Source organism: Talaromyces proteolyticus, assembly GCF_021365285.1.
Source record: "Talaromyces proteolyticus strain PMI_201 chromosome Unknown BGW36scaffold_15, whole genome shotgun sequence".
NCBI classification, from domain to species: Eukaryota; Fungi; Ascomycota; class Eurotiomycetes; order Eurotiales; family Trichocomaceae; genus Talaromyces; species Talaromyces proteolyticus.
Window position 1 is genome coordinate 950832 of NW_025764291.1, and position 21929 is coordinate 972760.

Genomic DNA, 21929 nt, shown 5'->3' on the forward strand with positions numbered 1-21929 from the left:
TCCAGGCCTGGCGGATTCTCCAACCCGCACCTCCACCAAGACTCCAGGACAAGCAAGACTTCACCGTCACGTTCACCTCCTACGCCGACACAATTGAATTTGGTCTTCCCTCAAAGGCTCAGACCGAAGACGAACGAGAGAATAATGACCATCAACCCGACATATCTCGCGCAACGCACGCGCCAATGTACGAGTTCCACCCTAATCCTTGCGTGCGTTCTTGACGAACCAGAACTGACAAGGTCTTGGAATTAGCTGTCAATTGGGCGGATGCGTCGGCGAGAGTGCGCATGTCGTATCGAGAATGGCTGCGAGCGGTGCGTTTACTATCCTTGAACCTGGCCTTGAGTCCTCGGCCCTCGTTGTCGGCCATCGTGCGCTAGTTGAAGCATTAGCTGATACGACTATGCTAATACTTACTTGCAACAGTCCCCCGAGATCCAGACAATGTACTCCCTAAACATCCCCGTCTCCGTCATCCGCACCAAAGTTCGGCAGCAGTTTGAGAAACACCGCTATGTCAGCCAACTGAGTGTAGTGGACGTGCTGCTCTTCCAGAGCCATGCGGAGTTTCAGGTAGAATCATCCATTCATTTCTATACACCTAGTACTTAATGGTATATGAGAGCTTGTGCTGACTTGTGTTAAAGGAAACCCTCAATTACTGGAAACAGCTCTCGCATGTGATGAAATACTTCAGACCGGAGGAAGAGCCAGCGGCCAGACTGCCGCCCAACTTTATCTCTGGTTTCTTGGAGGTGACTATTCCCTAACTAGCATATTTTCTAGGATTTGGGCTGACTTTTGTAGGGACGCAACTGAACAATCGCTCGCTGTGATAAAATAGAATCTTTCGTAATGCTTATGGCGCAGCGACAAGAATGTGTATATACTAGAAACAGTTGATTCAATTTCATTTGTGGTCTATCCATTTTATTAAACTATCTTACCGGTATTGTAACTCTAGACAAGTGAGAGTAATGCTAGAATTGAATCATTATTACTAAAAGCAGAATCTATCCAACCAAACGCCGTTGATAATGCACTATCTTTCAATAACAAAATAAACACTAAATCCATTTCATGAAATCATCTTATCAGCCTGCACAGCATCAAACCCGTCGCGCGCAGCAGTGAACTTGTCCGTGACAACATCACACAGATCCATCAAATCATCCAATCCTTTCTCAAGCGCTTCGACGGCCGTAGTATTCTCTAAACATCATCAACACAAATCCAGAAAAGTCCACGAGAGAGAGAGAGAGAGAGAGAGAGAGAGAAGTACCGTATGTCTGAATCCTCAGATTCATTTTCGCTTCTGATGGATGCGGGATCGTGTAACCACAGAACTCGACAGCAGGGCTATCACAATCAGCCAATCAGCACTACCCTTAAAAACTTCCTTCGTGGTCTGCTCACTTTTTCATGATGACATATCGAAGCGCGTTTCCGAGCGTATGCCCCTCGTCTTTAAATTGGAATGATGCCGCGGTATCCGTTCCACCGGAGAGCTTTACTCAATCAGCTTTGTCTCACACAAATTTGAGGGTACGGATGCAGGCATACGACAGAAACCCTGTTCTCGCCGATTTCAATCTCCTCTTCTGCGTCACCGGTTTCTTGGTCAAGGTCTTGCTGTCCGGCGGTGTCCATGTCGGCGTCCGCCATGGATTGGTCGTGCGGTGGTTGGTCGGGGATGGAAGAAGGCATGGTAGTGTTAATCTTTCGGTAAATGTAATCGAGGATGGGGGTCGGATTCGGCGTGGGTGGATTGAGAAGGTGGTTGGTTGTATTATGAGTCGTGACTTGAGAAAAGGCAAAAAAAAGTTATCGATAGCAGGTGTGGGGGATGCGGCGGGCTTGTGATTGGCCAGTGAGTTGGGAAATATTGACTTTTTTTAAAATATAAGTAGTTGATAAACGAATTAATATTAAAATTAATCTTTAAGAGTTTTCTATTTCAGGACAAGGTTTGGCAGTAGTTTGGGTCGGGTTTAAACAATAATTGACACCTCGTACTACCGTGCGTTCAACATACACAGTTATTTGTATATAAAATCGAGATTGAGGAACCAAGCACATCCTCCATCTAGCTAGCTCTTAACTAGCACAACCAGTTGACATCTGCAACAGGAATAATGTTAATAATGACTGGCCTGTTTCACAATGACAAATAGCACGCCGACACAGCACTTGAGGTCAGGAGGACAGCAGATCGGCAATTAGTAGCATAATTCAAGTTTTGGCGGGGTAGCAAAGACTAATAAATAATAAAAAGAAAATAAAAAATAGTCCTTAAGTATCGGGCTCCAGTCGCTGGTCGGCGACTGTCAGTAATAGATAATAAAACCAACAGGTTTGCCGTTAGAAGTCAGCGATCTGCAGATGAAACACGCTGTCTTTGTTTGCGTGGCGTTTCTCCACATATGCCCCTATATATTAATATTAATATTTAATTGCGAATGTCTATTTGATTAATATTCGAATTCGGACCATTAATGATTGATGGTTTTTGTCGAGTGTCAGGCTTCAGTTAATAGGTGAATATTAATTATTGAGAGAGTACATAATCATGCAGGTCAAGTGCGTGGTCTAGGCCTGGCTATGGGTGCTAACTTAAGCAAATTAATGGCATTAGTGGCATCAACCACCATCATAATAATTTCTACGATATGTATATTGACTACATATACATACGTAACCAGATAATCAAGTCCTGGCGTATAAGTGGCAAAGACTTTGCAAGAATGGCGACCCTGCATACCATCAGTATCGATAGGGCTGGCAGATGTCACTGTAACAGCCCAAGTATGTTCTGATGCGACCAGACAGTATCATCCTCTATTTCTATTATTTAAACTAGTTGGCCGGGTTAATCGTTAATATTGAAATAAAATTAGTGAGATGATTAGCCAAGTTTCAGAGGGACTCGGATTCGAGCAGGGATTGGCGGATGCGCCATACAAGCACGATTAACTGAACCTGATGATGATAAATAATAACAATGGAGATAGTACGGATAGACAGACGCGAATCAGTGATGGACAGAACAGTGGGTCGCACGCAGAACTATTGAATTTTTCGATCCACTCGCATGCGACAGTCTCAGATCGGTCTCTGAGGGGTATTGACTTGCTCTGGCTATGTATTAATATTTATCCATATCCATATCCTTATATCCGTATCCACACTGCTCGACTCCGTACCTATGTAGCATTCCATGCCATGGGTTTGGCGATTCTGTCCCCCGGGTGGTAAGAGGCAAGCGATATGACATCGAAGAAGAATGTCCGCTACGACACCGACCAGATCGCTGGACCCTCATGGCGTCAGGCCAGGTTTCAGGCTGCAGACTAGTTGAACATTATCTGGCTGGGCGTCTCAGAATTGGCCGACGGGACACGCCAGCGCTTACTGCTCTTAGAGTTATTGACTGCCATCGATCCGTATTCTGATAACATCTCAGTTCACTGCAGTACGCATATCGAGGAATATCGAGAATCATAACTATATGGCACGAGCATAAGTCGCAAGTACGTCGTCTAAGTGTAGAACTGGTGGGACTGGGAGCCTAGTCTGTAGAAAGGGGATGTGAATAACCGCTCGGCCTGGCCCCAACCGCCCGCCCAGCTCTTCTGACTGTGTCCAATCCGCCCTCGTCCAATCGCCCCGTCGCTCCGAGCGCTGAGACACCCCATCACTATCACTAGAAATTAAAACTCTTCTGCTGCACTGGCTGGGTCCTTAATGCACCTCTTAGCGTGCGCCAGTCCAGTGCTCTTGATTCGCAGCTCCACCTCCCTGAGACTGACCTGCAGTACCCAGGCCTAACTGCTCTGTACCAAGTGTGCATCGCTCCAAGCGCCGCCATCTCGAACCACTTTCAGACTCAGGACGTGCTGACCTGTTGTTCGACACAAGTGCCACCTCGCCTCTCCCACTGCTGCGAAGAGACGCTTCTGTCGAGTGCTTGCTGCTCTCTGCACAAGCAGTGCCTGGACGGCGTCTAACACTTCCTCAACTCGTTCGTGCTTGTCATCGCATTCTGGAAGCCGTCGATCTCGAGTAGAGTACGCCTTGCACAGGTCTGTTCGCCAGACGTCGCTCGCTTGACCCCTCAACATCGCCTTGATAACCAGGTATATATGGGCAACATCTGTCTGGGACGCCAACAACATATCCAGCCTCCGCTCGGCCGGATACAACCGCCAGTCATTATTAATATTTCGCTGTGATATCCACAATTACAATTTCTCCACCGCGGCATCATGTCGACCGCCGTTGCGCCTGCCACCGCTGCTCCTCTGGCATCTTCTCTTGGAGATAGGCCTGCAAGTCCCAAGGCCTATCCTACCTTGGCTCCTTCGAACTCATCCGCCGCTTCGGCCTCGACGCCCTCTCGATTGACGTCGGGATCTCATGACGGCGCTGGAGGGAAATCAACCCCGGAAGGGAAGAAGACGTCTCCCTCGTAAGTCTCGGTCTTTGTCTCTATACCGTATATACTATATAGATGTGCTCCTCGGTCGCTAATTCACCACAGCAGTGTCGCCCACCAGATCGTCATCAAGAAAGAACCACCCTCATCGCCCAGCATGAGCTCCCAACCCCGGCCACGGCCTCGCAAACTAGACCTTTCCGCAAGCACATTATCCGTCCGTGGCCCAGCTGGTCCTATGACCGCCCGAGAAGGACGGGGCATGCAAGAAGTTGGGCTGGCCTGTTTGTCGCCGGGGTTCCAAACCGACGACCCCGTCCGACAAGAGCAACTGCAACGAAGCATGACAGTGCGCGAACAGCAGCGATCGATAATCGAGTCGAGACTGCAAAAGTCTGCCAAAGGCGATGGTCCTGATTTCAAAGGCCCTGATTCAAATCCTTTTGGTTCACTACGTAGCAAGAAACGACCACCCCCTGGCCTTTCCATCGTTCCGCCTTCTGCTTCTCAATTCGCAAATGAACGAGTCGTTCAGTCTGCTCCTCTGCACCAGACTTTCACAGGTCGCCATGATCCTCCACCGCTGACCCGCCATGTGCTCAACCAGACAGGAAATCTTCCATCTCCCTCTCACATTCATCATATGCCGGCAATGCAAACCAATAACCGCCTGCCACCGATCTCGGATGTGTTTGGATCGGACCTGTCGTCGAGGGAAAGAGAAAGGGACCGCAGCGGCCATTTACCTGGTGTGGGAACGAGCAATTCACAGTCTTCAAATATCCCACCATTTTCGTCTTCTCCTGGCAATACTTCGCAGCAACGATCTCGGGAGTATCGATCGGCTGAGGAGGCTGTACATGAACTTTCGGGAGGTCGAGAGGAACTTATACCCCGGATTGTACATTATAATGGTCAGCCGGCCACTCCACCTTCACCCTACACAAACGGAAACCTGGGTGCTGCGTCGAGCACGCAGTCCCACATCCCTGCTCCCTCGCAGGGCACATCTCGGCGTCGCACAAGAAACGAATACGAACAAGACAATGGAAGTCCTCCACTGGGTACAGGCCCTGACCCAAGATACCGAAATGGGCCCGCTCCGGCCGTGCCCTCGTTTGGACCGTTTGGAGCCGGCCGCGACTCTCCAGAGACGCAAAAGAGGAAGAAGGAAGAATTCCTGCAACTTTGTGACCGAGCCTGGGACCTTTTCCACTCATAGCCTGATGACATTATCACGGCTTGCTTCTCGTCTATATAAACAGCGCAAACTTACCTTTTGACTTGCGCGAAATTAACATAATCGACAGTTCGTGTTTTAAACTTAACGAAGAGCACTTAGTTGACCCGTTTCTGGTGTCGATGGCTTGAATATGCAATGGCAATGATCTAGCGAAATGATGCGATTGGGATGGTGAACTTGGTGTTGATCTTTCTTCCTAACGCCATCGCATTGTCTCTTTTGTGAGGCCTATTATCCACCGCTTGTTGAACATGACTCTTTCTATTTTCTACGTGGCGTTTCTCCTTTATCTCTTTTGATTTCATATTTCAATTGTTGATTCCCGTTGATTCCCCCTCTTCAGCGCCTATCCATATACACATCATTTCTTTTTGTATACATTGGATATTGTGCGTTTGAATCTTGTCTCGTGAAAATTCTTTTTCTTCTAACCTTGGAAGACTTGTTGGACTCGACTCATGGTTAATATGATCCCCCTGGTTGGGGAATGACTGTTTTTCAATGTTTCTTGAAACAAAGAGATCAATGAGTGTATTTAGTACGGATTTCGATTACAGGACATACTTGATACCTACATTACTATACTATAGCCTGAACTTTTGCATTGTTGACAGTGCGTTGTAGTTGATTGAATAAATACGCCAAACATAAACAGAGGATATACGCTCATGAACTCGATTCCAAGCCTCTCCTACTCCAAGGTAACTCCTTCTTCTCCTTCCCAGCAACCTTCTTCCTACGCCTCTCCAACGCCTTAGCGCGCTCCTTGGACTTCATACCCTCATACTTCTTCTTCAACACTTCCCTCTTCAACTCAGACTTCTTCAGATAATACGGCTGACTCTTCTTCCCCTCACGCAACAACTGCCGCTCGCGCTTCCGATGCTCACTCAGCACCTCCCTCTCCCTCTTCCGATTCTGCATCGTCCGCTGCCTATCCGTCGCAGACGTAATCGCCCTTTTCAGTTTCTCCTTCTGCGCAGCATCCTTCGTCCGCACCATTTCTTCCCTAAGCTGCTTAAGTTCCGCGCTGCGGTACTCGTCCAGAAACGAATATGCACGATTCGTCGCCTCCGCATTGCTGTTGCGCTGTGCGCTGCTGGTGCTCATCACTGTGGGATCGAACCTTGGGTCGCGTGCTTTGACGGAATTCGGCGGCTCGACGACAATGCGTTTGCGAGATACCGCGTATTTAGATGATTGCACCGTCGGCGCGTGCTTTGACGAGCGTGCTGCGGGTTTGCTGTTGTGTTTGTGAGAGGATCCCTGCTCTTTCTGCTCCCGCGCTTTTCGGAGTTGTTCGCGGATGGAGTCTAGTGTAGTACTGCTGCTCGCATCTTGCGAAGAGCTTGTGGTGGTGGTATGGTCGCGCTTGCGTTTGCCTAATGAGGCCTGCGCTTTGGCGAGGGCACCGAATGATACTTGGCGGATTTGCGACTGTATGTCTTCTTTGTCACTCTCGCTTTGGCTTTCACTGTCATTCTCGCTCTCGTTGTCAATTTCGTCGCCAGATGCATCGTCCGCATCACTCAACCCCCCGTCGACATCCTCGTCTCCCTCGGAGCTAAACTCCTCTTGCTCATCATCATCTTCGTAGCGCGCACGAACATGTCTATTCATCGACTCCGAAATACCCATTTCGACCTACCACAAAAGCAAACAAAGTACAAAGTAAAGTAAAAGCGGGATATCGGTATTTTTTATTTCTGCCGCCGATATCAAAGGCGGTGAGGAAAATGCAACTTAATCTGCCGCCGCCTTCTAGTTTGGGCATTATACCGGCCTTTTCTCCAGCTATTTCATTCATTCTTTCTTTCTTTCACATGCTTATGCATTCATGCTTCGTTATTATTATTCGATGCGGTATTAATATTAGGTACAAGGATAGATGTTGAGACGGCAATTACGCTCGTCGATTCCTGTCGCTTTCACATTCGATTTGCTACGAATATCAGGACCGGGGCAGCATAGATGTCTTATACGAACGGGGAACGACGAGAAGGTATTTACTTGTTCCTCTTCTAAACTTGAAATTTATTTAATATAATCTCAGCGTCATTACTCGTCCGCACCAATGCCTCGAAAAGACTCTCTATACCGGTCGAATGACGACTCGTCGAAGACCACCGCTACACCTGTTCCTGAAAACGGCGCGATTCCGCTAAAGCCGGATCAAAAGTCGGATTTTGTTATTACAAAGTACATGTATGGCACCAATGAGTCAATGCATCCTCATAATCTCCCGCAAAGACCACTCCCAGTTCCGACGTCCATGGTGGACCTCCCGCAACAGACGCCCCCAGCGTCGACACAACCGCCTCGCAGGTCGCGCCGGTTGAGGAAGCGTGAGGCATTAGATCACATATCGCGGGGATGGACGGACCCTCCAAAGGAAGAAAATAAACAAGCACGACCACTCCCCGCTTCTACGGACCCGTTCCTTGAAGCAGACCACGAAGAGAAAGTCAAACCCCCTGCAACCCCCATCCCAACACCAGAATACCTCTCCCAAGCAACCGAACCGCCCCTCGACCTCGACTTCATCCAACCACTCCTGGTAATCCTCGACTTAAACGGGACACTACTTCTCCGCAAAAAGGGGCGAAAGACACTAACCTACACGCGCCGGCCAGCCCTGAACCATTTCCTCGAGCGGCTCACAGCCCGGCATCTAGTAATGGTATGGTCGAGCGCGCGCAACGACACCGTGCAGAAAATCTGCAAGGATATCTTTTCAGCCACACAATACCGCAAACTAGTCGCAATCTGGAGCCGCGAGCAGCTGGGCCTCACGCCAGCGCAATACAAAAGTAAAGTGCAGGTGTACAAGAGACTCGAGAAGGTATGGGAAGACGCGAAAATCCAAGCTTCGTTTCCCGGCAACAAGGATCGCGCGGGCGCGCCGTTGCATCATGTCCTCAAGTACCATCCAGACACGGCGATAGAGAAGGAGATGACGGGCGCACGGGAGCTGCGGTGGGACCAGTCAAATACGATATTGATTGACGATAGTCTAGTTAAAGCCGCGGGTAATCCGTATAATATCCTCGAGATCCCGGAGTTCACGAACGAGCCGGATGAGGGTGATGAAATGGTGTTGCGGTCTGCGCTGGTCAGGATTAAGATGCTGGCAAAGACGAATGATGTGAGCCGCCGGCTGCACGCATGGGGCGAGGAAGGGATCAAGCTGGACCGCGACGAGATTATATCTGCTGCCGAGAGCGAGACGGAGTCGATCGCGTCGTCGGGGCAGTGCAAAGAGCCGGGCTTGAGTAGGCGGCAAAGCCTGGATGGGTTGAGCCCTGAGCAAGCGGTGATTGAAAAGGTGCGGCGTGTGGCGAGGAAGAAGGCCATGTTGGTGAATAGACGGGAGGAGAAGGCGAAAAAGAAGAAGATTAAGAATTGGCCGAGAAAGACTGATCCTAAAGCTGCTGCTACAAAATCGTCTACTCCGCCACAGGACTCTGCTAGTCAGGATTCTATACTGAAGACTAGAGAAGAAGGGCAAGGTACAGTGTGATCTACAGGATTTTTTTAAGACTTGGTAGAGCGGATGTTTATAGTACATATTACGTTTCGTGTTCTCTTCGACATATGTAGTCAAAGGAACTTGAAATATAATAGAGGACCTTGTCTAGGATAATTGAACCCAGTACATGTACAGAGAATTATACGGACTGCGCTTAGGACAGAAGAATTGTTGATCAAGTGACATGGATCATCTTTATGACATGTTATTCATAAGCTAGCATAACCATCACGCATAAGCTGTTTTCGTCAGACAAAAGAAAAGGCGATCAATAAAAGCTACCATCTCAACTCTAGAGAAATGGCACAATTTTGACATGAACAGAAAGATCTGCTAAGGAGGGAGGAAAGGAGGGAGAATGGAGGGAGAACGAAAGGAGAGAATATGGGATCGTTTATTTGAAAACGTGACCATCGACCCAGGCGTTCTCCTTGCCGTCACGGACGACAGGAACGTCCCAGGCCCAGAGATCCTCGACCAGCTTGCGGTCAGCCTCGTTGGTGTGATCGAGCTTCTTGAACTCGTAGCTCTCCCAGTCAGGAGCGACGTCGAAAGCAGGGATGTGCTCTTGGCCACGGACCAAGAAGACACCGCGGATCAGGCAGTTGTAGTTCTCTCCATACACGGAAGCAGCACCGAAAAGGAATTTGCGGGAAGCCTCAAGACGAGCAAAGAAACCACCAATCAAGTTGTTGGCCATGAAAGTGAGCTTAAGCTCGTTGTTGTATTTGTAGTCGACGAGCCACAGGGAGTACTCATCAGGCTTGTAGTTTTTCCAGAACCAAGGAAGAGCAACAGGGCGGGTATCTTCATTAGAGTACTGGCGTTTCCACTCGTCCAAGACAAGAGTGGGCTTTCCAAGAGCCTCGAGAGGGTGCTTGGGTTTGGGAGCAGGCTTGGCCTCCTCACCGTCATCCTCGGCCTCGGGAGCGGCCTTGGGAGCGGCCTTCTTCGGCTTCTCCTCCTTCTTAGGGGGAGTATATTTGATGGCTTCCTGGACGAAAACGGGGTTCTCAACGACAGCCTTATAGATGGGCTGGTTAACAACTGTGGTGTACCAACGAGTAACAGCTACGTTGCTAGAGCGCCATTCCTTGTCAAGAACAGTGGCGAAAGCGCGGGAGAGAAGAGTGGCAGCGAAGATGTCGGCAAGAGTCAGGCGCTCACCAACGAGGTATGTGCGAGTAGCAAGGTGGGTCTCAAAAACAGCTACAGTGGCCAGAGCGACCTTGGCGGCCTCATCAACAGCCTTCTTGTTGTATGGTTCGAGACCAAGAAGAGGGCGATACCATGGACCGAAGCGGGGAATGATCTCGGAGTTGGCAAAGGACATCCAGCGAAGGATGGAAGCGTAGTCCTGCTTGGTCTTGCCCAAGAGGGTGGTCTTCTCGTTTTGGGAGGTGACTGTTCATGATTAGCTTGTGAATCACAATCATAAAAATTTCAACATCGATAGTGTCAAATTTCAACAAAGTGTCAACGTGTCAATCAGAGTTGGTGGGTTATCAACATTGGTTTGTTAAACAAACAGTTTTATTTTCAGCCAGGGATAACAATTATTCATCATGCTATGACAGGATGCGCTGTGACAGATACATAAAAAGAGAACACGTACGGTAAATAGCGATGGCGATGGCCTCAGTCAAGACGAATCCATTGGCGCCAACAAAAGTAGGGAACTTTCCCTGGGGGTTCAGCTTGCGGTACTCGGCAGAGGCCTTGAATTCGGCATTGGCAGGAACCTCGAAGTCAACAAACTCGATATCCAGGTCGTTGGCCTTGGCTGCCACCCGAGTAGCGATGGTGCGGGGGTTGGCCTGCAGGTTACAAGTCAATAAGAATTCCAGCTTGGAGGTTTTGCACTGCAGAGCAGTGCCAAAGCACTGTAACTATGCACTTACAGCTTGGCCGTAAATCTTGCCGAAAGACATTGCGTGTGTGGGTGCGAAGGATCTTCGACTGGGAGAGCAAAGCAGGGCGGATGGAGGGGGAAGAAACTCAGAAAGGGGAGGCGGGAAGAAAAAAAAAAGTATTTGCTTGCATCAACTAAGCTTGTGCGAATCAGGCGTAGCATCGGGCCGGAGAATCTTTCATTCTTCTGGGCGGTAGTCACGTGATGGAAGCGGTCAACACCAAATTTCGGGCCAGCCCTGCTATTCTCTACGCAGATGGCACAATTTTGACACATCCCTGCACCCATTTCGACACCCAATTGCCGGCTTGCTTGACACTGTCTGCAGCAGCTGAGGCGCCAGAGCACAATGGCTCTGCAGCGATCGAGCGGCCTCGTGCGAGGCGTCTGCGAAGCTGTCCTGAGGAAGGCATCCACCCCGACCGCCACCAGATCGCTCTCTCTTCTACCATGGAGAACGTGCCGGGGGAAACAGCAAGTGAGCCAATTCTCCTCATCGTCTCGAAGGCGAGACCTGGACGTTATTAAAGCAGCTCCCGAAATCGACTTCAACAAATTCAACACCATTCCTTCACGCATCATTCCTGTTTCGCCGGCATACTTCTCCGGTAGCCCGAAATTCATCGACCATCAAATCAAACTAGAGCATCTCTTGGAAAAATACTCGCTTCTGCCGACATCATCAGCCGGCGATGCGCCTCGAATGGCCTGGTTCAAACTGGCCCAATTCCGTGACTTTCTCGGCGAGCCCATTCCTGCCAAAAAATATAAAAACTTCCAAAAGGTCCTCCAGCGTCTGAATAGGATCAGACAGGATGTTGTTCCCGCAGAAGTTCGTGAGACGCTGAACGAATACGTCCGCCCTGGTAACCCGTATGCCAATAAACCTGCTCCACCCGAAGTAGACGAGTTTGGCCGCGCCAGAGGAAAAGGGAAAAGAAAAGAGTCATCGGCTGTAGTTCTTCTGGTTGAAGGAGACGGACAGGTTAAAGTCAATGACAGAAATCTTGTGGATATTTTTCCTCGGGTTCATGATCGAGAAAGCGCATTGTGGGCGTTAAGGTGTACACAGAGGCTTGATAAATACAATGTCTGGGCCAAGGTATCGGGCGGTGGTGTTACTGGCCAGGCAGAGGCGATTACACTCGCTCTTGCTCGTGCGTTGGTGGTTCATGAGCCTGCATTGAGGCCGTTCTTGCGTCAGGGTGAGTTAATTTTTTGGCGTTATATGATTTGCGTTGCTAACTCTGTCTGCAGCCGGTGTTATCACAGTCGATGCACGTCGTGTAGAGAGGAAGAAGCCCGGTCATGTCAAGGCCAGAAAGATGCCCACCTGGGTCAAGCGGTGATCTGCGCACTATTTTCTTCTATTCTGTATTATTTGACACATGCTACAAATCTCGTTGGTATGACGGTTGTATTGTATACTTGCATGCTCAGGTATAAATTGCTTGAGACTATCGAATTCAGCGGTCTTACATTAGATGTCTTTACATCATCGTAGTGCCATAAATTTTTTGTACGTCGATAATGTAAAATTCACTGCATTCGTTTACCTATGTAATAGTTCATGCGCGCTGTTGGCCATTAAAGTGCTTCGGACAAATCTCTCGGATTCAATCAAGAACTGAGAACGGCACCTACTCAAGACAAGCATGAACTATTCCAATCTCCCTTTCAACCTTCTTTATATGCGTTGTTCTTGTACAACACGGAATTTCGAACATGAGGCCGAAAACTCGCGTTACCATTCCATCGTGACAAACGGCAGTGCATTTATCAATTGACAGATATTGAAGATACAATCACGGTCAAGAATACGAGGGTATGCATTCCACCTACATGTACACCAGACTTGATCATGAGTAAAGCAGCGCAGTAGCACCAGACACATCGGACTCCGGCCAGTCGTGCTACATGACCTACGTACCTAACATCAAATACATATGTATCAATCAATGAAACGTACGCAGTCTCGGTCTAGGAATCAGCATACATAGACACCAGTTGACTATTTGCCAGCTATATATTACCCCGCATTTTATGAAACAGCTGGCGATCAATACTCACACCGAAATCCGAACTATCATTATCACATTCCCGACAACCGCGCAAGGCGCCTAGCGCTGTGGTATGGTATGACCAACTTACAGTTTCTCGATTAGGAAAGTAAGTGCGGTGGATTAGGGCTCGGCGCGGAAACAGCCATTACCGTTGGGGCTTGGTTGCATCTAACCATCCCCAAACCAAACCCCTGACCTAGCGGCTCCTGGAAAACCGATAGAAGTTCTTTGTTAGAGGTTTAACTTTTACATAGAACTGCCATGTAAGAATGATAGTAAGAATAAATAATATAACGCAATTATATTGGTTCAAATCTTAAATTATGCCGAGTGGCGAGCACCGTGAGGCTTGGCTGCAACGTAATTTCAGGAGTAAAGGTTATTTCAGCGAAGGCGAAACATGGCTTTTTTTCATTTCACTTTTCACTCCGCGTGATCTAGACTTGTATGCCGAGAAGATATGGCTAGGAGAGGTAGAAGTCAGTTGGCTTTTGGATTTTGTCAGCCACGATAATAGTAATTATTCACTCGGTACCTAGGAGAAGTACATTTAAAGTGCCGTCGAGAGGTTAATTTGCAGCACATTATTCTCTTGTCAGGCACCTAGACAGCGCCAATTGAGATCGATACTTTGATACCTCTGCAGACATAAGAAGTATACTAGATCTACATAAGTATGTAGCAGCCCAATACATAATTGTCCGGTTGGGCTAATACCAGCTCTAGCAGACACAGTTCCAGACCCGTTCTAAAGCCCAAACAGCCCTGCTTACTCATTTATTACTATATCCGACCTGTTACGCCTCAGGATTGCTCCCCCCACCCATCTGTAACGCACTTAGCTGACGCACGTCATAAGGGCAGTGCAGGAAACACATCCAGTAATTACTACGCATATACACTAGGATTGTTGAGTTGAAACATTTAACATACTCTGTCTCGAATATTTCCACAGCTGAAGTTTGCACTCTGGGCGGATCAGCTAGAGTAGCAGGCGATAGTAGCATTCTTTTCATAGCTGAAACCAGTTCTGTCTGGTTTGCAACTATGCAGCCACTCTATAAGAACGATCTCCCTTCTAGCGCCCGAACACGATGCTGCCGGGGCGCGAATGTGTAGATATAGCAAGACCAATTAGGCGCTGCCCTAAGCTAAGGAGCAGAACAGTGGCTGTCTGCCTAATAAAACCGGTCGCTAAATGTGGAACATCCAGAAAAGTCGAAAATATGGTCTTGTAGATACCAGGTGGACATTATCAAGGTCCGATCTAATTTTTCATCTCGACTCGTGTCCTTTTCAGGGCCGGAGACAACCCGCTCACAATTAGGTTTTTACGATATCGATGACAATTTCAGACTAAACGAGCATCATCTATAATAATATATAACATAATAATAATATTATTATACTGCTGCCCGACACATCGGGAATAGCTATCCCAAAAACATCGCCATGATCGGCACCGAATGGGCACTGCAGGGCTCGGAACGCTGCTGCTGATGCAGGCTGCAGGTCCCCGAGAACTAAGCCAATGCGTTTGACGATACTATCTTTCCTTCCTCTGAACAACTGACTATTTCCAACGAGGCTGGCCTCGGATGTGTCCAACATCACAACACGATAGTAAAAGACAAACGCAGTCCAACGAGTCGGAAAATTGTGATCGGACCCGACGGCAACGGCATCCGGACGAAACGCAGTGTTTGTCCAACGTTGGCGCCCAACCAGACTGGACGACTGCTGAGTCCGTCAGCTCGAAATAGGATTGAATAAAAATGGGAATTATTATTGTCTTTTGGCTTTCCTTTCCTTCAGCCAGACTCGTTAGCGGATTTAGCGCAGATTTATGATTACAGGATTCAATACTGAATATTAATACAGCGAGAATACGGCTAAGTGTTAGTTGACCCACAGCACAGTACAATCGTAATGCTCGTACCGTAAGTAAATAGTAAGTATACTGGATATTGGAGTACTAAGTTAGTCCTTCTATTATTGTCACAACGCTGTATGCTTTCTTTTTTTTTTTTTTTCAGGGAGTAACATGCGTAACCGTCAACTACCGTATCTCCGCTGAAAACCGACACAGATCCCCCTGTAGATGTACAGTGGGCCCGAACAATAATGCGAAGGAATTATAAAGCAGAGTTAATAGAATCAGTTAATGCTATAAACGCGTTTGCTCGCCTCATTTTACTACTTACTCTCTAGTCTCTAGTGATTATCGCTGCCTGGGAATAGAAAACATCTTCCTCTCCGGTTCGCTCGCAGCCTCACATGCTGTATACATATATACATGTACAGTAAGATCCACTGCGATAATAATAACACATCTTATTCAGACGCCGCCGGCTGTGCACTGTATAGTCTGGCTATTTGCCACCAGACTTTATCTATGTGTGGCTGCTATTGGAAGACAGACCCTGCCTAACCCTACCTAACCCTACCCAAACAAGTAACTCGCTGCAAGCAACAACAGCAACAGAACTAGCTAAGGCACCGGAAATCAACCATCTTTCAGCTCCAGGCTAAACCACCGCGTCTTCAGCCTTCTCTTGGCTCAGCAGTGCGAAGTCCTTGTTGGTCCTTGCGTGGTCTTGACTAGCCTGTATCTTTTTCCCTTTTTGGCGCCACGTTCCTGTCATAGTCAGGCACTATTTATCTAAGCCTGACTGATCGCTTCGGCAGTTTCAGTGTATGAGTGTGAAACACCTGGATAGAACGGTTTCACCAGTTTTTTGACTTGTGGGAGATTTGTCGTTAGCAGGCCCGGAGTGGTTCTGGCATTCTGGCAATACTTTTTCTGGTCGCCTCATTTGCAAACACCGGCCATTTCAGTCCATAAACGACATACCGCCTTCAACTGCTATAAAGCGTACACAGCCCACACACTTCTTTATCACGTCTACACAGAATTTCACTTCTAGATCTTCAAAAACAACAACTCCTGATCTTGTGGTCGCTGGCGACTAGGATGAGCCTACCCACCTTCCCCAAAAGCGGATAGTTAGCAACGCGGTGTTACGTTTGGAGCTCGTCGCCGGATCTGAGTTCCCTGCAAGAATTGTTGTTTCTGCCTATACTCTTGCCCTCAGGATACGGTGTGGACTGGTCTGCTCCTTAGGTATATCTCATTTGTCGACTTATGCTGAACTCAGTCGCCAAATTGTGCTATCAGATATACTCCTCGCTGACCAAGGCTTGGCAGTAGAAGGCGAGTACAAAAAAAAAATTTCAAGGCAGGAACCACTAGCTATTCTTTGTACTTACGCATATCAACACGATCACAAACCGAAACCCTGGACCTGTATCCAAGCCCTCCCTTCTCGCCTCCAGCGCATCGAAACGGAACATTCGATTCGTTGCGAGGCGGGTTGTTGGACTATCAGGGTGGAATGGATGGCGAAGACCATGCGACAAAGCAGTATGACCCTTCGACAGTCCCGTCTAGACTTGGTCTATCACGGCGCCTCGTGCAACAACAAATGCCTCCTCGCCAGTCAGCAGAGCACTCTCGACGCCCAACGGCTCGATCCACCGCTCGATTCACACGCAGAGAGCACATGCCACCCCCAGCGCATGGGCAGAGAGTCGCTCATCTGCCTGACTACGCGGCATATGCCTACCCAGTAGCCCAGCCAGCCCATAGCCAAGGACTGCCGGTAGAGGCCATGCAAAACGTGGCAATGCAATTCCAGTCACCCATGTCGCCGGATTCGGTGAGACAGCAATATTCTCCCCCGCATGTCGACTATCCCATGTATCGACAGCAGCAGCAGCAACAAGTTTCGTATGATCCCGGGCTGGTCTACGGTCTTGGCCAGGCAGGTCCGTCACATGTGCCTTATCCCATCTCGCTTCCAGACTCATTCCAGCCCCGTCATACAGAGTCTGTAGGGTCTATGTCGGCGCAGTTTGGCGTTCCACAATATCTTTCACCCGTAGTGCACGCGGGGTCTACTGAGACTGGGGTCGTCCCTCAATATTTAACTTCACAGGGGTATCATCAGGAGAGCCCTCAGCATCGATCTACGGCGGCCGCCTATCCAGATACGATGACTGGTTATCATACGATTGGCCCTATTGATGATCTACAGCAACGAGACACTGCTCAGGATGCAGGGAGTCTGAGTAACTCCTACAGATGGTACCAGCAGGCTCTAATCACTACATTTGACTACACACGAGCAGGGCGGCTGGTGGATGCAAGCGGTTTACTACTGGAACTCTCAGAGTGGCTGGTGGGTAATGGGCGAGATTTGGGTGAGCAAATCTAACCTTTCAAGAAACGGAGATTCGGGCTAACCTCTTGTTTCTGATTAGGTCTCTTTCGAGACGAGGCCGATAGTCTTGCAGAACACTCACGACTATGGAATAATCTGAACCTCTGTTGGCTTACCCTCTGCCAAAAACAGAAAGATCTCACTCTCGCCGTGCTCGAATCAGGGCGTGCGCAGAATACAGCGGCTATGTTGACGATCGAGATAATGGAGCATATGGGCCAGGCGTTGATCAAACTGTGTGACAAGCTGGAGCCCCATGGACTGGTGGATTACCAGCTTGGCCTGTGGGAGGAGGAGATTCTTAGTGGTAAGAAAGGCTCATCAAGAACTATAGTATTTTACTAATTAGTGACGTGATCTGTGTTTTAGTCTTAGGCCAATGTCTCGATCTACTCAGCGACTCGCGACCAGCCTAGCCCGTACAAGTACGCGCTGTTGACAAATTCATTACTCCGCGAACAGCCGATCGAAAAGTGACCGAAAAGAAAATCAGACACCCCCAAAAGAACGGGAATTATGTGTACAATTTATGGAACACTGGTGGTTAGGAGGCGTATGGCGCAGAAAACGGAAAACATGTTTCTTTTTGTTTCTTTTTATTTCCTTTTACGGCGATCTACACTGGGCGGGGACTTGATACATAGATACACAATGACGGATGATGTTACCAGCATGCGGGATACCTATTTCTTTTCTTTCTTCGACTTCTTTGGGAGGGGATCATGATAAACTCTGATACTTGTATTATACGAATAGATAACACTAACTGGCATTGAACCATAGCTAGACAAGCTAGGATGGAAGTGAGGAGATAAATCAACTGAATACATCTAATACAAAAGATTAAGACCAAAAACAGACATTACGCAGGTGGTTAACGCCACCCAACGGCCCAGCACCGAGTCTTGATAATCACATTATTCGATTTTACTATTCTCGCGTTTATAGTATTATGTGTACATGTATTGCGGATCAGCCATGTGGATCAAAAGCCAAAATTGGAGGTCTTTCCCGTTCGAGGTGAGCAGTACCCGAAAGTGGACATTATAGATTACCCCCTCATTCTGACACTCTGTTTTGGTCTTTGATTTCTTGGCTTGCCTGGCACAGGCGGTTAGCGTGGTTAAGCGTCGATCTGGTGATTATTATTCATAACTCAAGAAGGTGTTATGATGTGGTGATTCTGATGGTTTCCTAAGGCTAGGCATCACGTTACACTGCGCAGATGAAACATGAAACGCGACAAGGCAAGCGTATAAATGGACGAACAAATTGAGTCAACCAATTCTGTTACAGTAGTAGTCCAGTGCGCGTCATTGTCATTGTCACATTGCAACCGTACCTGGTAGTGCAACCAATCAGCCCAAGAGGTAGTTAATTAATTCTTGTATTAACAACTTATGGCACACTCGGCCGCAGCCAGGAAGGGGTGGGGAGTTAAGGGTCATAAAATTAGGGGTCATAAAATTAGGAACGAACCAGCCAATAACCATCGCCATCTAGAACTGGTAATACCAGCCGAGCGAATAATAGCCCAATGATCTTCACTCCTTGTCTGCTTTCTAATTAACACGCCAATATTGAATATTCCTGTCGCCTTGCCGGGGCGCAAAGTAAGGCGGGGGACTGTATGATTCGGGATTATATACTCCTTCCCTCTACGGAGTCCTCCTCGGTCTAGGCAGATAGCCAATCCTTGTATTATAATTACAATACATGGAATACAGTCTTATAGGCTAGGGTGACGTGAAGGCGGAATACGAGTACGTACATACGTAGTCGTACCAAATAATGGGTTGGGATGGAACCTAACTATAGTTTCCCGCTCCCGCCGAAGTTACCAGATTGGCGCATATCAAATTGTGGAGCTGACCCGGATTGTCGGGCCCATCAGGCCTGACTCGTACATACCTACTATTATTGTGTATTCAGACATTTCCTAGTGTCCGTTTAGTCGAATCCGAGTACGCCTAGGATTATACATACTCTCAAACAATTTTTGAATATTCGACTCCGTCCCAGCGTCCTAGTATTGGATGCAGCTAGCCTAATACTAGTTGCTACGGAGAGCTGAAAGTCAAGACTAAGCGCCAAATAGAGTAACAAACTTAAGTGACTGACTGACGGCTGCAGTAGTCTCACAGCATGCAGCAAATAACTCGCGCATAGCCCGGCCGCAGTGGAGCAAACTAGTCTGGCTTCCCGCTTGCCGCAACCACTACCAGCGAGTTCCATTAATTCGGAACGAATTCACTCTACTTTTAGTAGTTACTCTTTACATAATAATAGACTCGGTATTCGTCTCCTGGATAAAGAGCGACGGAAGATTTTGTTGGTTAGTCGAAAAGGGAACCGAAGTTAGTGATCGCTACGCTAGTAATACAGCAGTTGGTATATATATATATATAAATGTATTTTATCTTGCGATGTGATCGCCTGATAGAGGCTTTACTGAACTTAACTAATTAATATGTAATACTGTACTGCACTGCTAAGACGAAAGGAGGGAGTGCTAACCCAATTTTTGGGATCGTCCTCTGGAGTATTACAGAAATAGCTGTACCCAATTAGCCTGATTCGGAAGTGTATATCACGAATATCAATACACAGCCACATCTTGATACTGACTTGATATCATCTAGGGCCCGCCTGTCATCATCCCAGGCTAATGCCATGCAACCTAATCGAGGACTCGGGTTAGGTTAAGCCCCACTGTGTAAGATGCAAGCCGCTGTTGCCGCCTAGTACAAAGAACGCGATTATAGAGCTTTTGGAGAGTTGGTACCTAACTATTACATTATTTAGACATGACTCACTATTCATCGAATCTGTTCGTTAGTCCTTCTCCATATATACTAGGGCATTTTATGATTAGTAGTAAAGGATTTATTGTTAATAACGGTGTCATAGCTATCCTACGACAGAATTCCAAGCTAGACAGTCAGATTCAGTATATCTCACCCACGACAATACATGTATACGTATACTAGCCAGAACGATTACGTTATAAGTCAGATTGCACAATAGAATTTGCTTAGCATATATTGATTTCATCAATCAAGCGTGCTACAGACTTGATAATACGCCGGTCTTGTGCATGGAAGTACGTCATTAATAGTACGAATGCCTTCAAACTCATCATAACTCATAACAGCCGATACATCATAAACGGCAAGAATAGTATGTGCATTTATATTTGATCTAAACCGCGTTAGTCATCACCATCAAACCCTCTATTTCCAACCCTCTGTTTCACAAGAGGAAGAAAGAACTTACTCAATGTCATGCTCATGCTTATATCGGTATTTTCCACCATGTCCTTGAACTCGGCAAAACTGATCTTGCCGTCCTGATCCTTGTCGGCCTCCATGATGGTCTTATCGACGATCTGCTGCAACTGCACGTCCTTCAGATTGCTGCCCACCATCATCTTCAACACAATGAACAACTCTCCATTCGAAATGTATCCGTCGCGGTCGATGTCATAGACTTTGAATGCGAAATGCAGCTTTTCTTCTTTGTTGCCCTTGGAACTAAATGCCGATAATCCGGAGACGAATTCTTGGAAATCAACGTCTCCGCCGCCGTCTTCATCGAAAATTGCGATCATTCTATACACACACAAAAAGTAAGTTCGGTGTGCTTGTGGGGATATGTGCATGTCAAGTAGCAATACCGTGTGGCAAGAGGATTCGAAGAGACCTGAGGAAGCGACAGAAATTCTTCTCGTTCGATAGTCCCCGAGTTGTCCTTTCAAAGTTAGTTTTCTTTTCTTCCCGAAAACGGTTCTGTGATCTCACTTTATCCAACTTCATAAATCGCTTGCGCAGGCGATCGACCTCATCTCGGTCAACTGTACACGGCTTGTCAGCATCAAGATCTATAGACACGGCGTTATAGAGGTCCGGCTGTCTCACAATTCGATGCGGAGATGATGCTATCGAGAACCTGGTTGCCTCCAATAGACCCTTGTCGTCTCCGAGTGTTATATAACGCGGCGTTGTTGGGTTCATGTTGTTCCATTCTTGATTCTGTCAGACAGCCGGGTTGGCTGTTCGGCGGGAGGTTTCGTGTTTGCTAGCCTAAACGTATCTGTACAGTATAAACAGTAGCAGAGAAAATAAAATTCACAGTTGTTCTTGTCAAGCTAGAGAGTGGTTGTAGTGAGTGATTGGAGAGTTTGGGAGATAGCAGATGGTCGCGCGGGAGTCCAGCACTAGGACGGATGCGCCAAGCCAGAGAGAGACGGAAGACAGAACTTGATATCGGAGTCCCCGCACTAACGGCATTGGGATAGCCAAGCGAACCCCTGAGGCCGTGCACCCGGCCAAAATAGGTGGCAAGGGCGTGAGATGGCAACGTCAACTCAACAAACCGCTGTGCGACTCCCGAACTTCAAGCGTCATTATCTCCTGCCCTCCATCGATTTCCATCACGAAAATACGACTACGGTATATTACA

The 21929-nt window shown here is 47.8% G+C and overlaps 9 protein-coding genes across 9 annotated transcripts; 5 read left to right on the forward strand and 4 right to left on the reverse strand.

The window, feature by feature from the left end:
* Positions 1-41: 41 nt before the first annotated feature.
* BGW36DRAFT_391231 (putative NADH-ubiquinone oxidoreductase B14 subunit) lies at positions 42-978 on the forward strand. The gene is made up of 5 exons (XM_046217575.1): positions 42-187; positions 256-317; positions 430-576; positions 651-758; positions 811-978. The coding sequence occupies exons 1-5, from the start codon at positions 145-147 to the stop codon at positions 820-822; spliced, it is 372 nt and encodes a 123-aa protein (XP_046065976.1). The 5' UTR covers positions 42-144; the 3' UTR covers positions 823-978.
* On the reverse strand, positions 979-1949 carry BGW36DRAFT_391232 (DNA-directed RNA polymerase I and III 14 KDA polypeptide). The gene is made up of 4 exons (XM_046217576.1): positions 1567-1949; positions 1420-1511; positions 1286-1362; positions 979-1215 (listed from the first exon to the last, which is right to left on the reverse strand). The coding sequence occupies exons 1-4, from the start codon at positions 1708-1710 to the stop codon at positions 1082-1084; spliced, it is 447 nt and encodes a 148-aa protein (XP_046065977.1). The 5' UTR covers positions 1711-1949; the 3' UTR covers positions 979-1081.
* A 2319-nt stretch (positions 1950-4268) lies between these two features.
* Positions 4269-5660, forward strand: BGW36DRAFT_308194 (uncharacterized protein; the record flags this gene model as incomplete). Its single annotated transcript, XM_046212312.1, has 2 exons — positions 4269-4471; positions 4544-5660. The coding sequence occupies 2 exons, from the start codon at positions 4269-4271 to the stop codon at positions 5658-5660; spliced, it is 1320 nt and encodes a 439-aa protein (XP_046065978.1).
* A 612-nt stretch (positions 5661-6272) lies between these two features.
* BGW36DRAFT_391238 (uncharacterized protein) lies at positions 6273-7336 on the reverse strand. Its single transcript, XM_046217577.1, has one exon. It carries the CDS (start codon positions 7317-7319, stop codon positions 6348-6350), a length of 972 nt encoding a protein of 323 aa, XP_046065979.1. The 5' UTR covers positions 7320-7336; the 3' UTR covers positions 6273-6347.
* Positions 7337-7464: 128 nt separating this feature from the next.
* Positions 7465-9385, forward strand: BGW36DRAFT_73762 (NLI interacting factor-like phosphatase-domain-containing protein). Its single transcript, XM_046222546.1, has 2 exons — positions 7465-7683; positions 7735-9385. Exons 1-2 carry the CDS (start codon positions 7570-7572, stop codon positions 9199-9201), a joined length of 1581 nt encoding a protein of 526 aa, XP_046065980.1. The 5' UTR covers positions 7465-7569; the 3' UTR covers positions 9202-9385.
* A 219-nt stretch (positions 9386-9604) lies between these two features.
* On the reverse strand, positions 9605-11141 carry BGW36DRAFT_433630 (uncharacterized protein; the record flags this gene model as incomplete). The annotated part of the gene is made up of 3 exons (XM_046221297.1): positions 9605-10614; positions 10826-11027; positions 11112-11141. The coding sequence occupies 3 exons, from the start codon at positions 11139-11141 to the stop codon at positions 9605-9607; spliced, it is 1242 nt and encodes a 413-aa protein (XP_046065981.1).
* A 330-nt stretch (positions 11142-11471) lies between these two features.
* On the forward strand, positions 11472-12471 carry BGW36DRAFT_307984 (37S ribosomal protein S9; the record flags this gene model as incomplete). Its single annotated transcript, XM_046212293.1, has 2 exons — positions 11472-12327; positions 12380-12471. 2 exons carry the CDS (start codon positions 11472-11474, stop codon positions 12469-12471), a joined length of 948 nt encoding a protein of 315 aa, XP_046065982.1.
* Positions 12472-16580: 4109 nt separating this feature from the next.
* BGW36DRAFT_308043 (uncharacterized protein) lies at positions 16581-17884 on the forward strand (the record flags this gene model as incomplete). Its single annotated transcript, XM_046212299.1, has 3 exons — positions 16581-17448; positions 17509-17775; positions 17838-17884. 3 exons carry the CDS (start codon positions 16581-16583, stop codon positions 17882-17884), a joined length of 1182 nt encoding a protein of 393 aa, XP_046065983.1.
* A 2472-nt stretch (positions 17885-20356) lies between these two features.
* BGW36DRAFT_391246 (calcineurin Ca2+-binding regulatory subunit CnaB) lies at positions 20357-21686 on the reverse strand. The gene is made up of 5 exons (XM_046217578.1): positions 21386-21686; positions 21269-21321; positions 21145-21218; positions 20745-21079; positions 20357-20669 (listed from the first exon to the last, which is right to left on the reverse strand). The coding sequence occupies exons 1-5, from the start codon at positions 21489-21491 to the stop codon at positions 20659-20661; spliced, it is 579 nt and encodes a 192-aa protein (XP_046065984.1). The 5' UTR covers positions 21492-21686; the 3' UTR covers positions 20357-20658.
* Between the last annotated feature and the right edge of the window lie 243 nt (positions 21687-21929).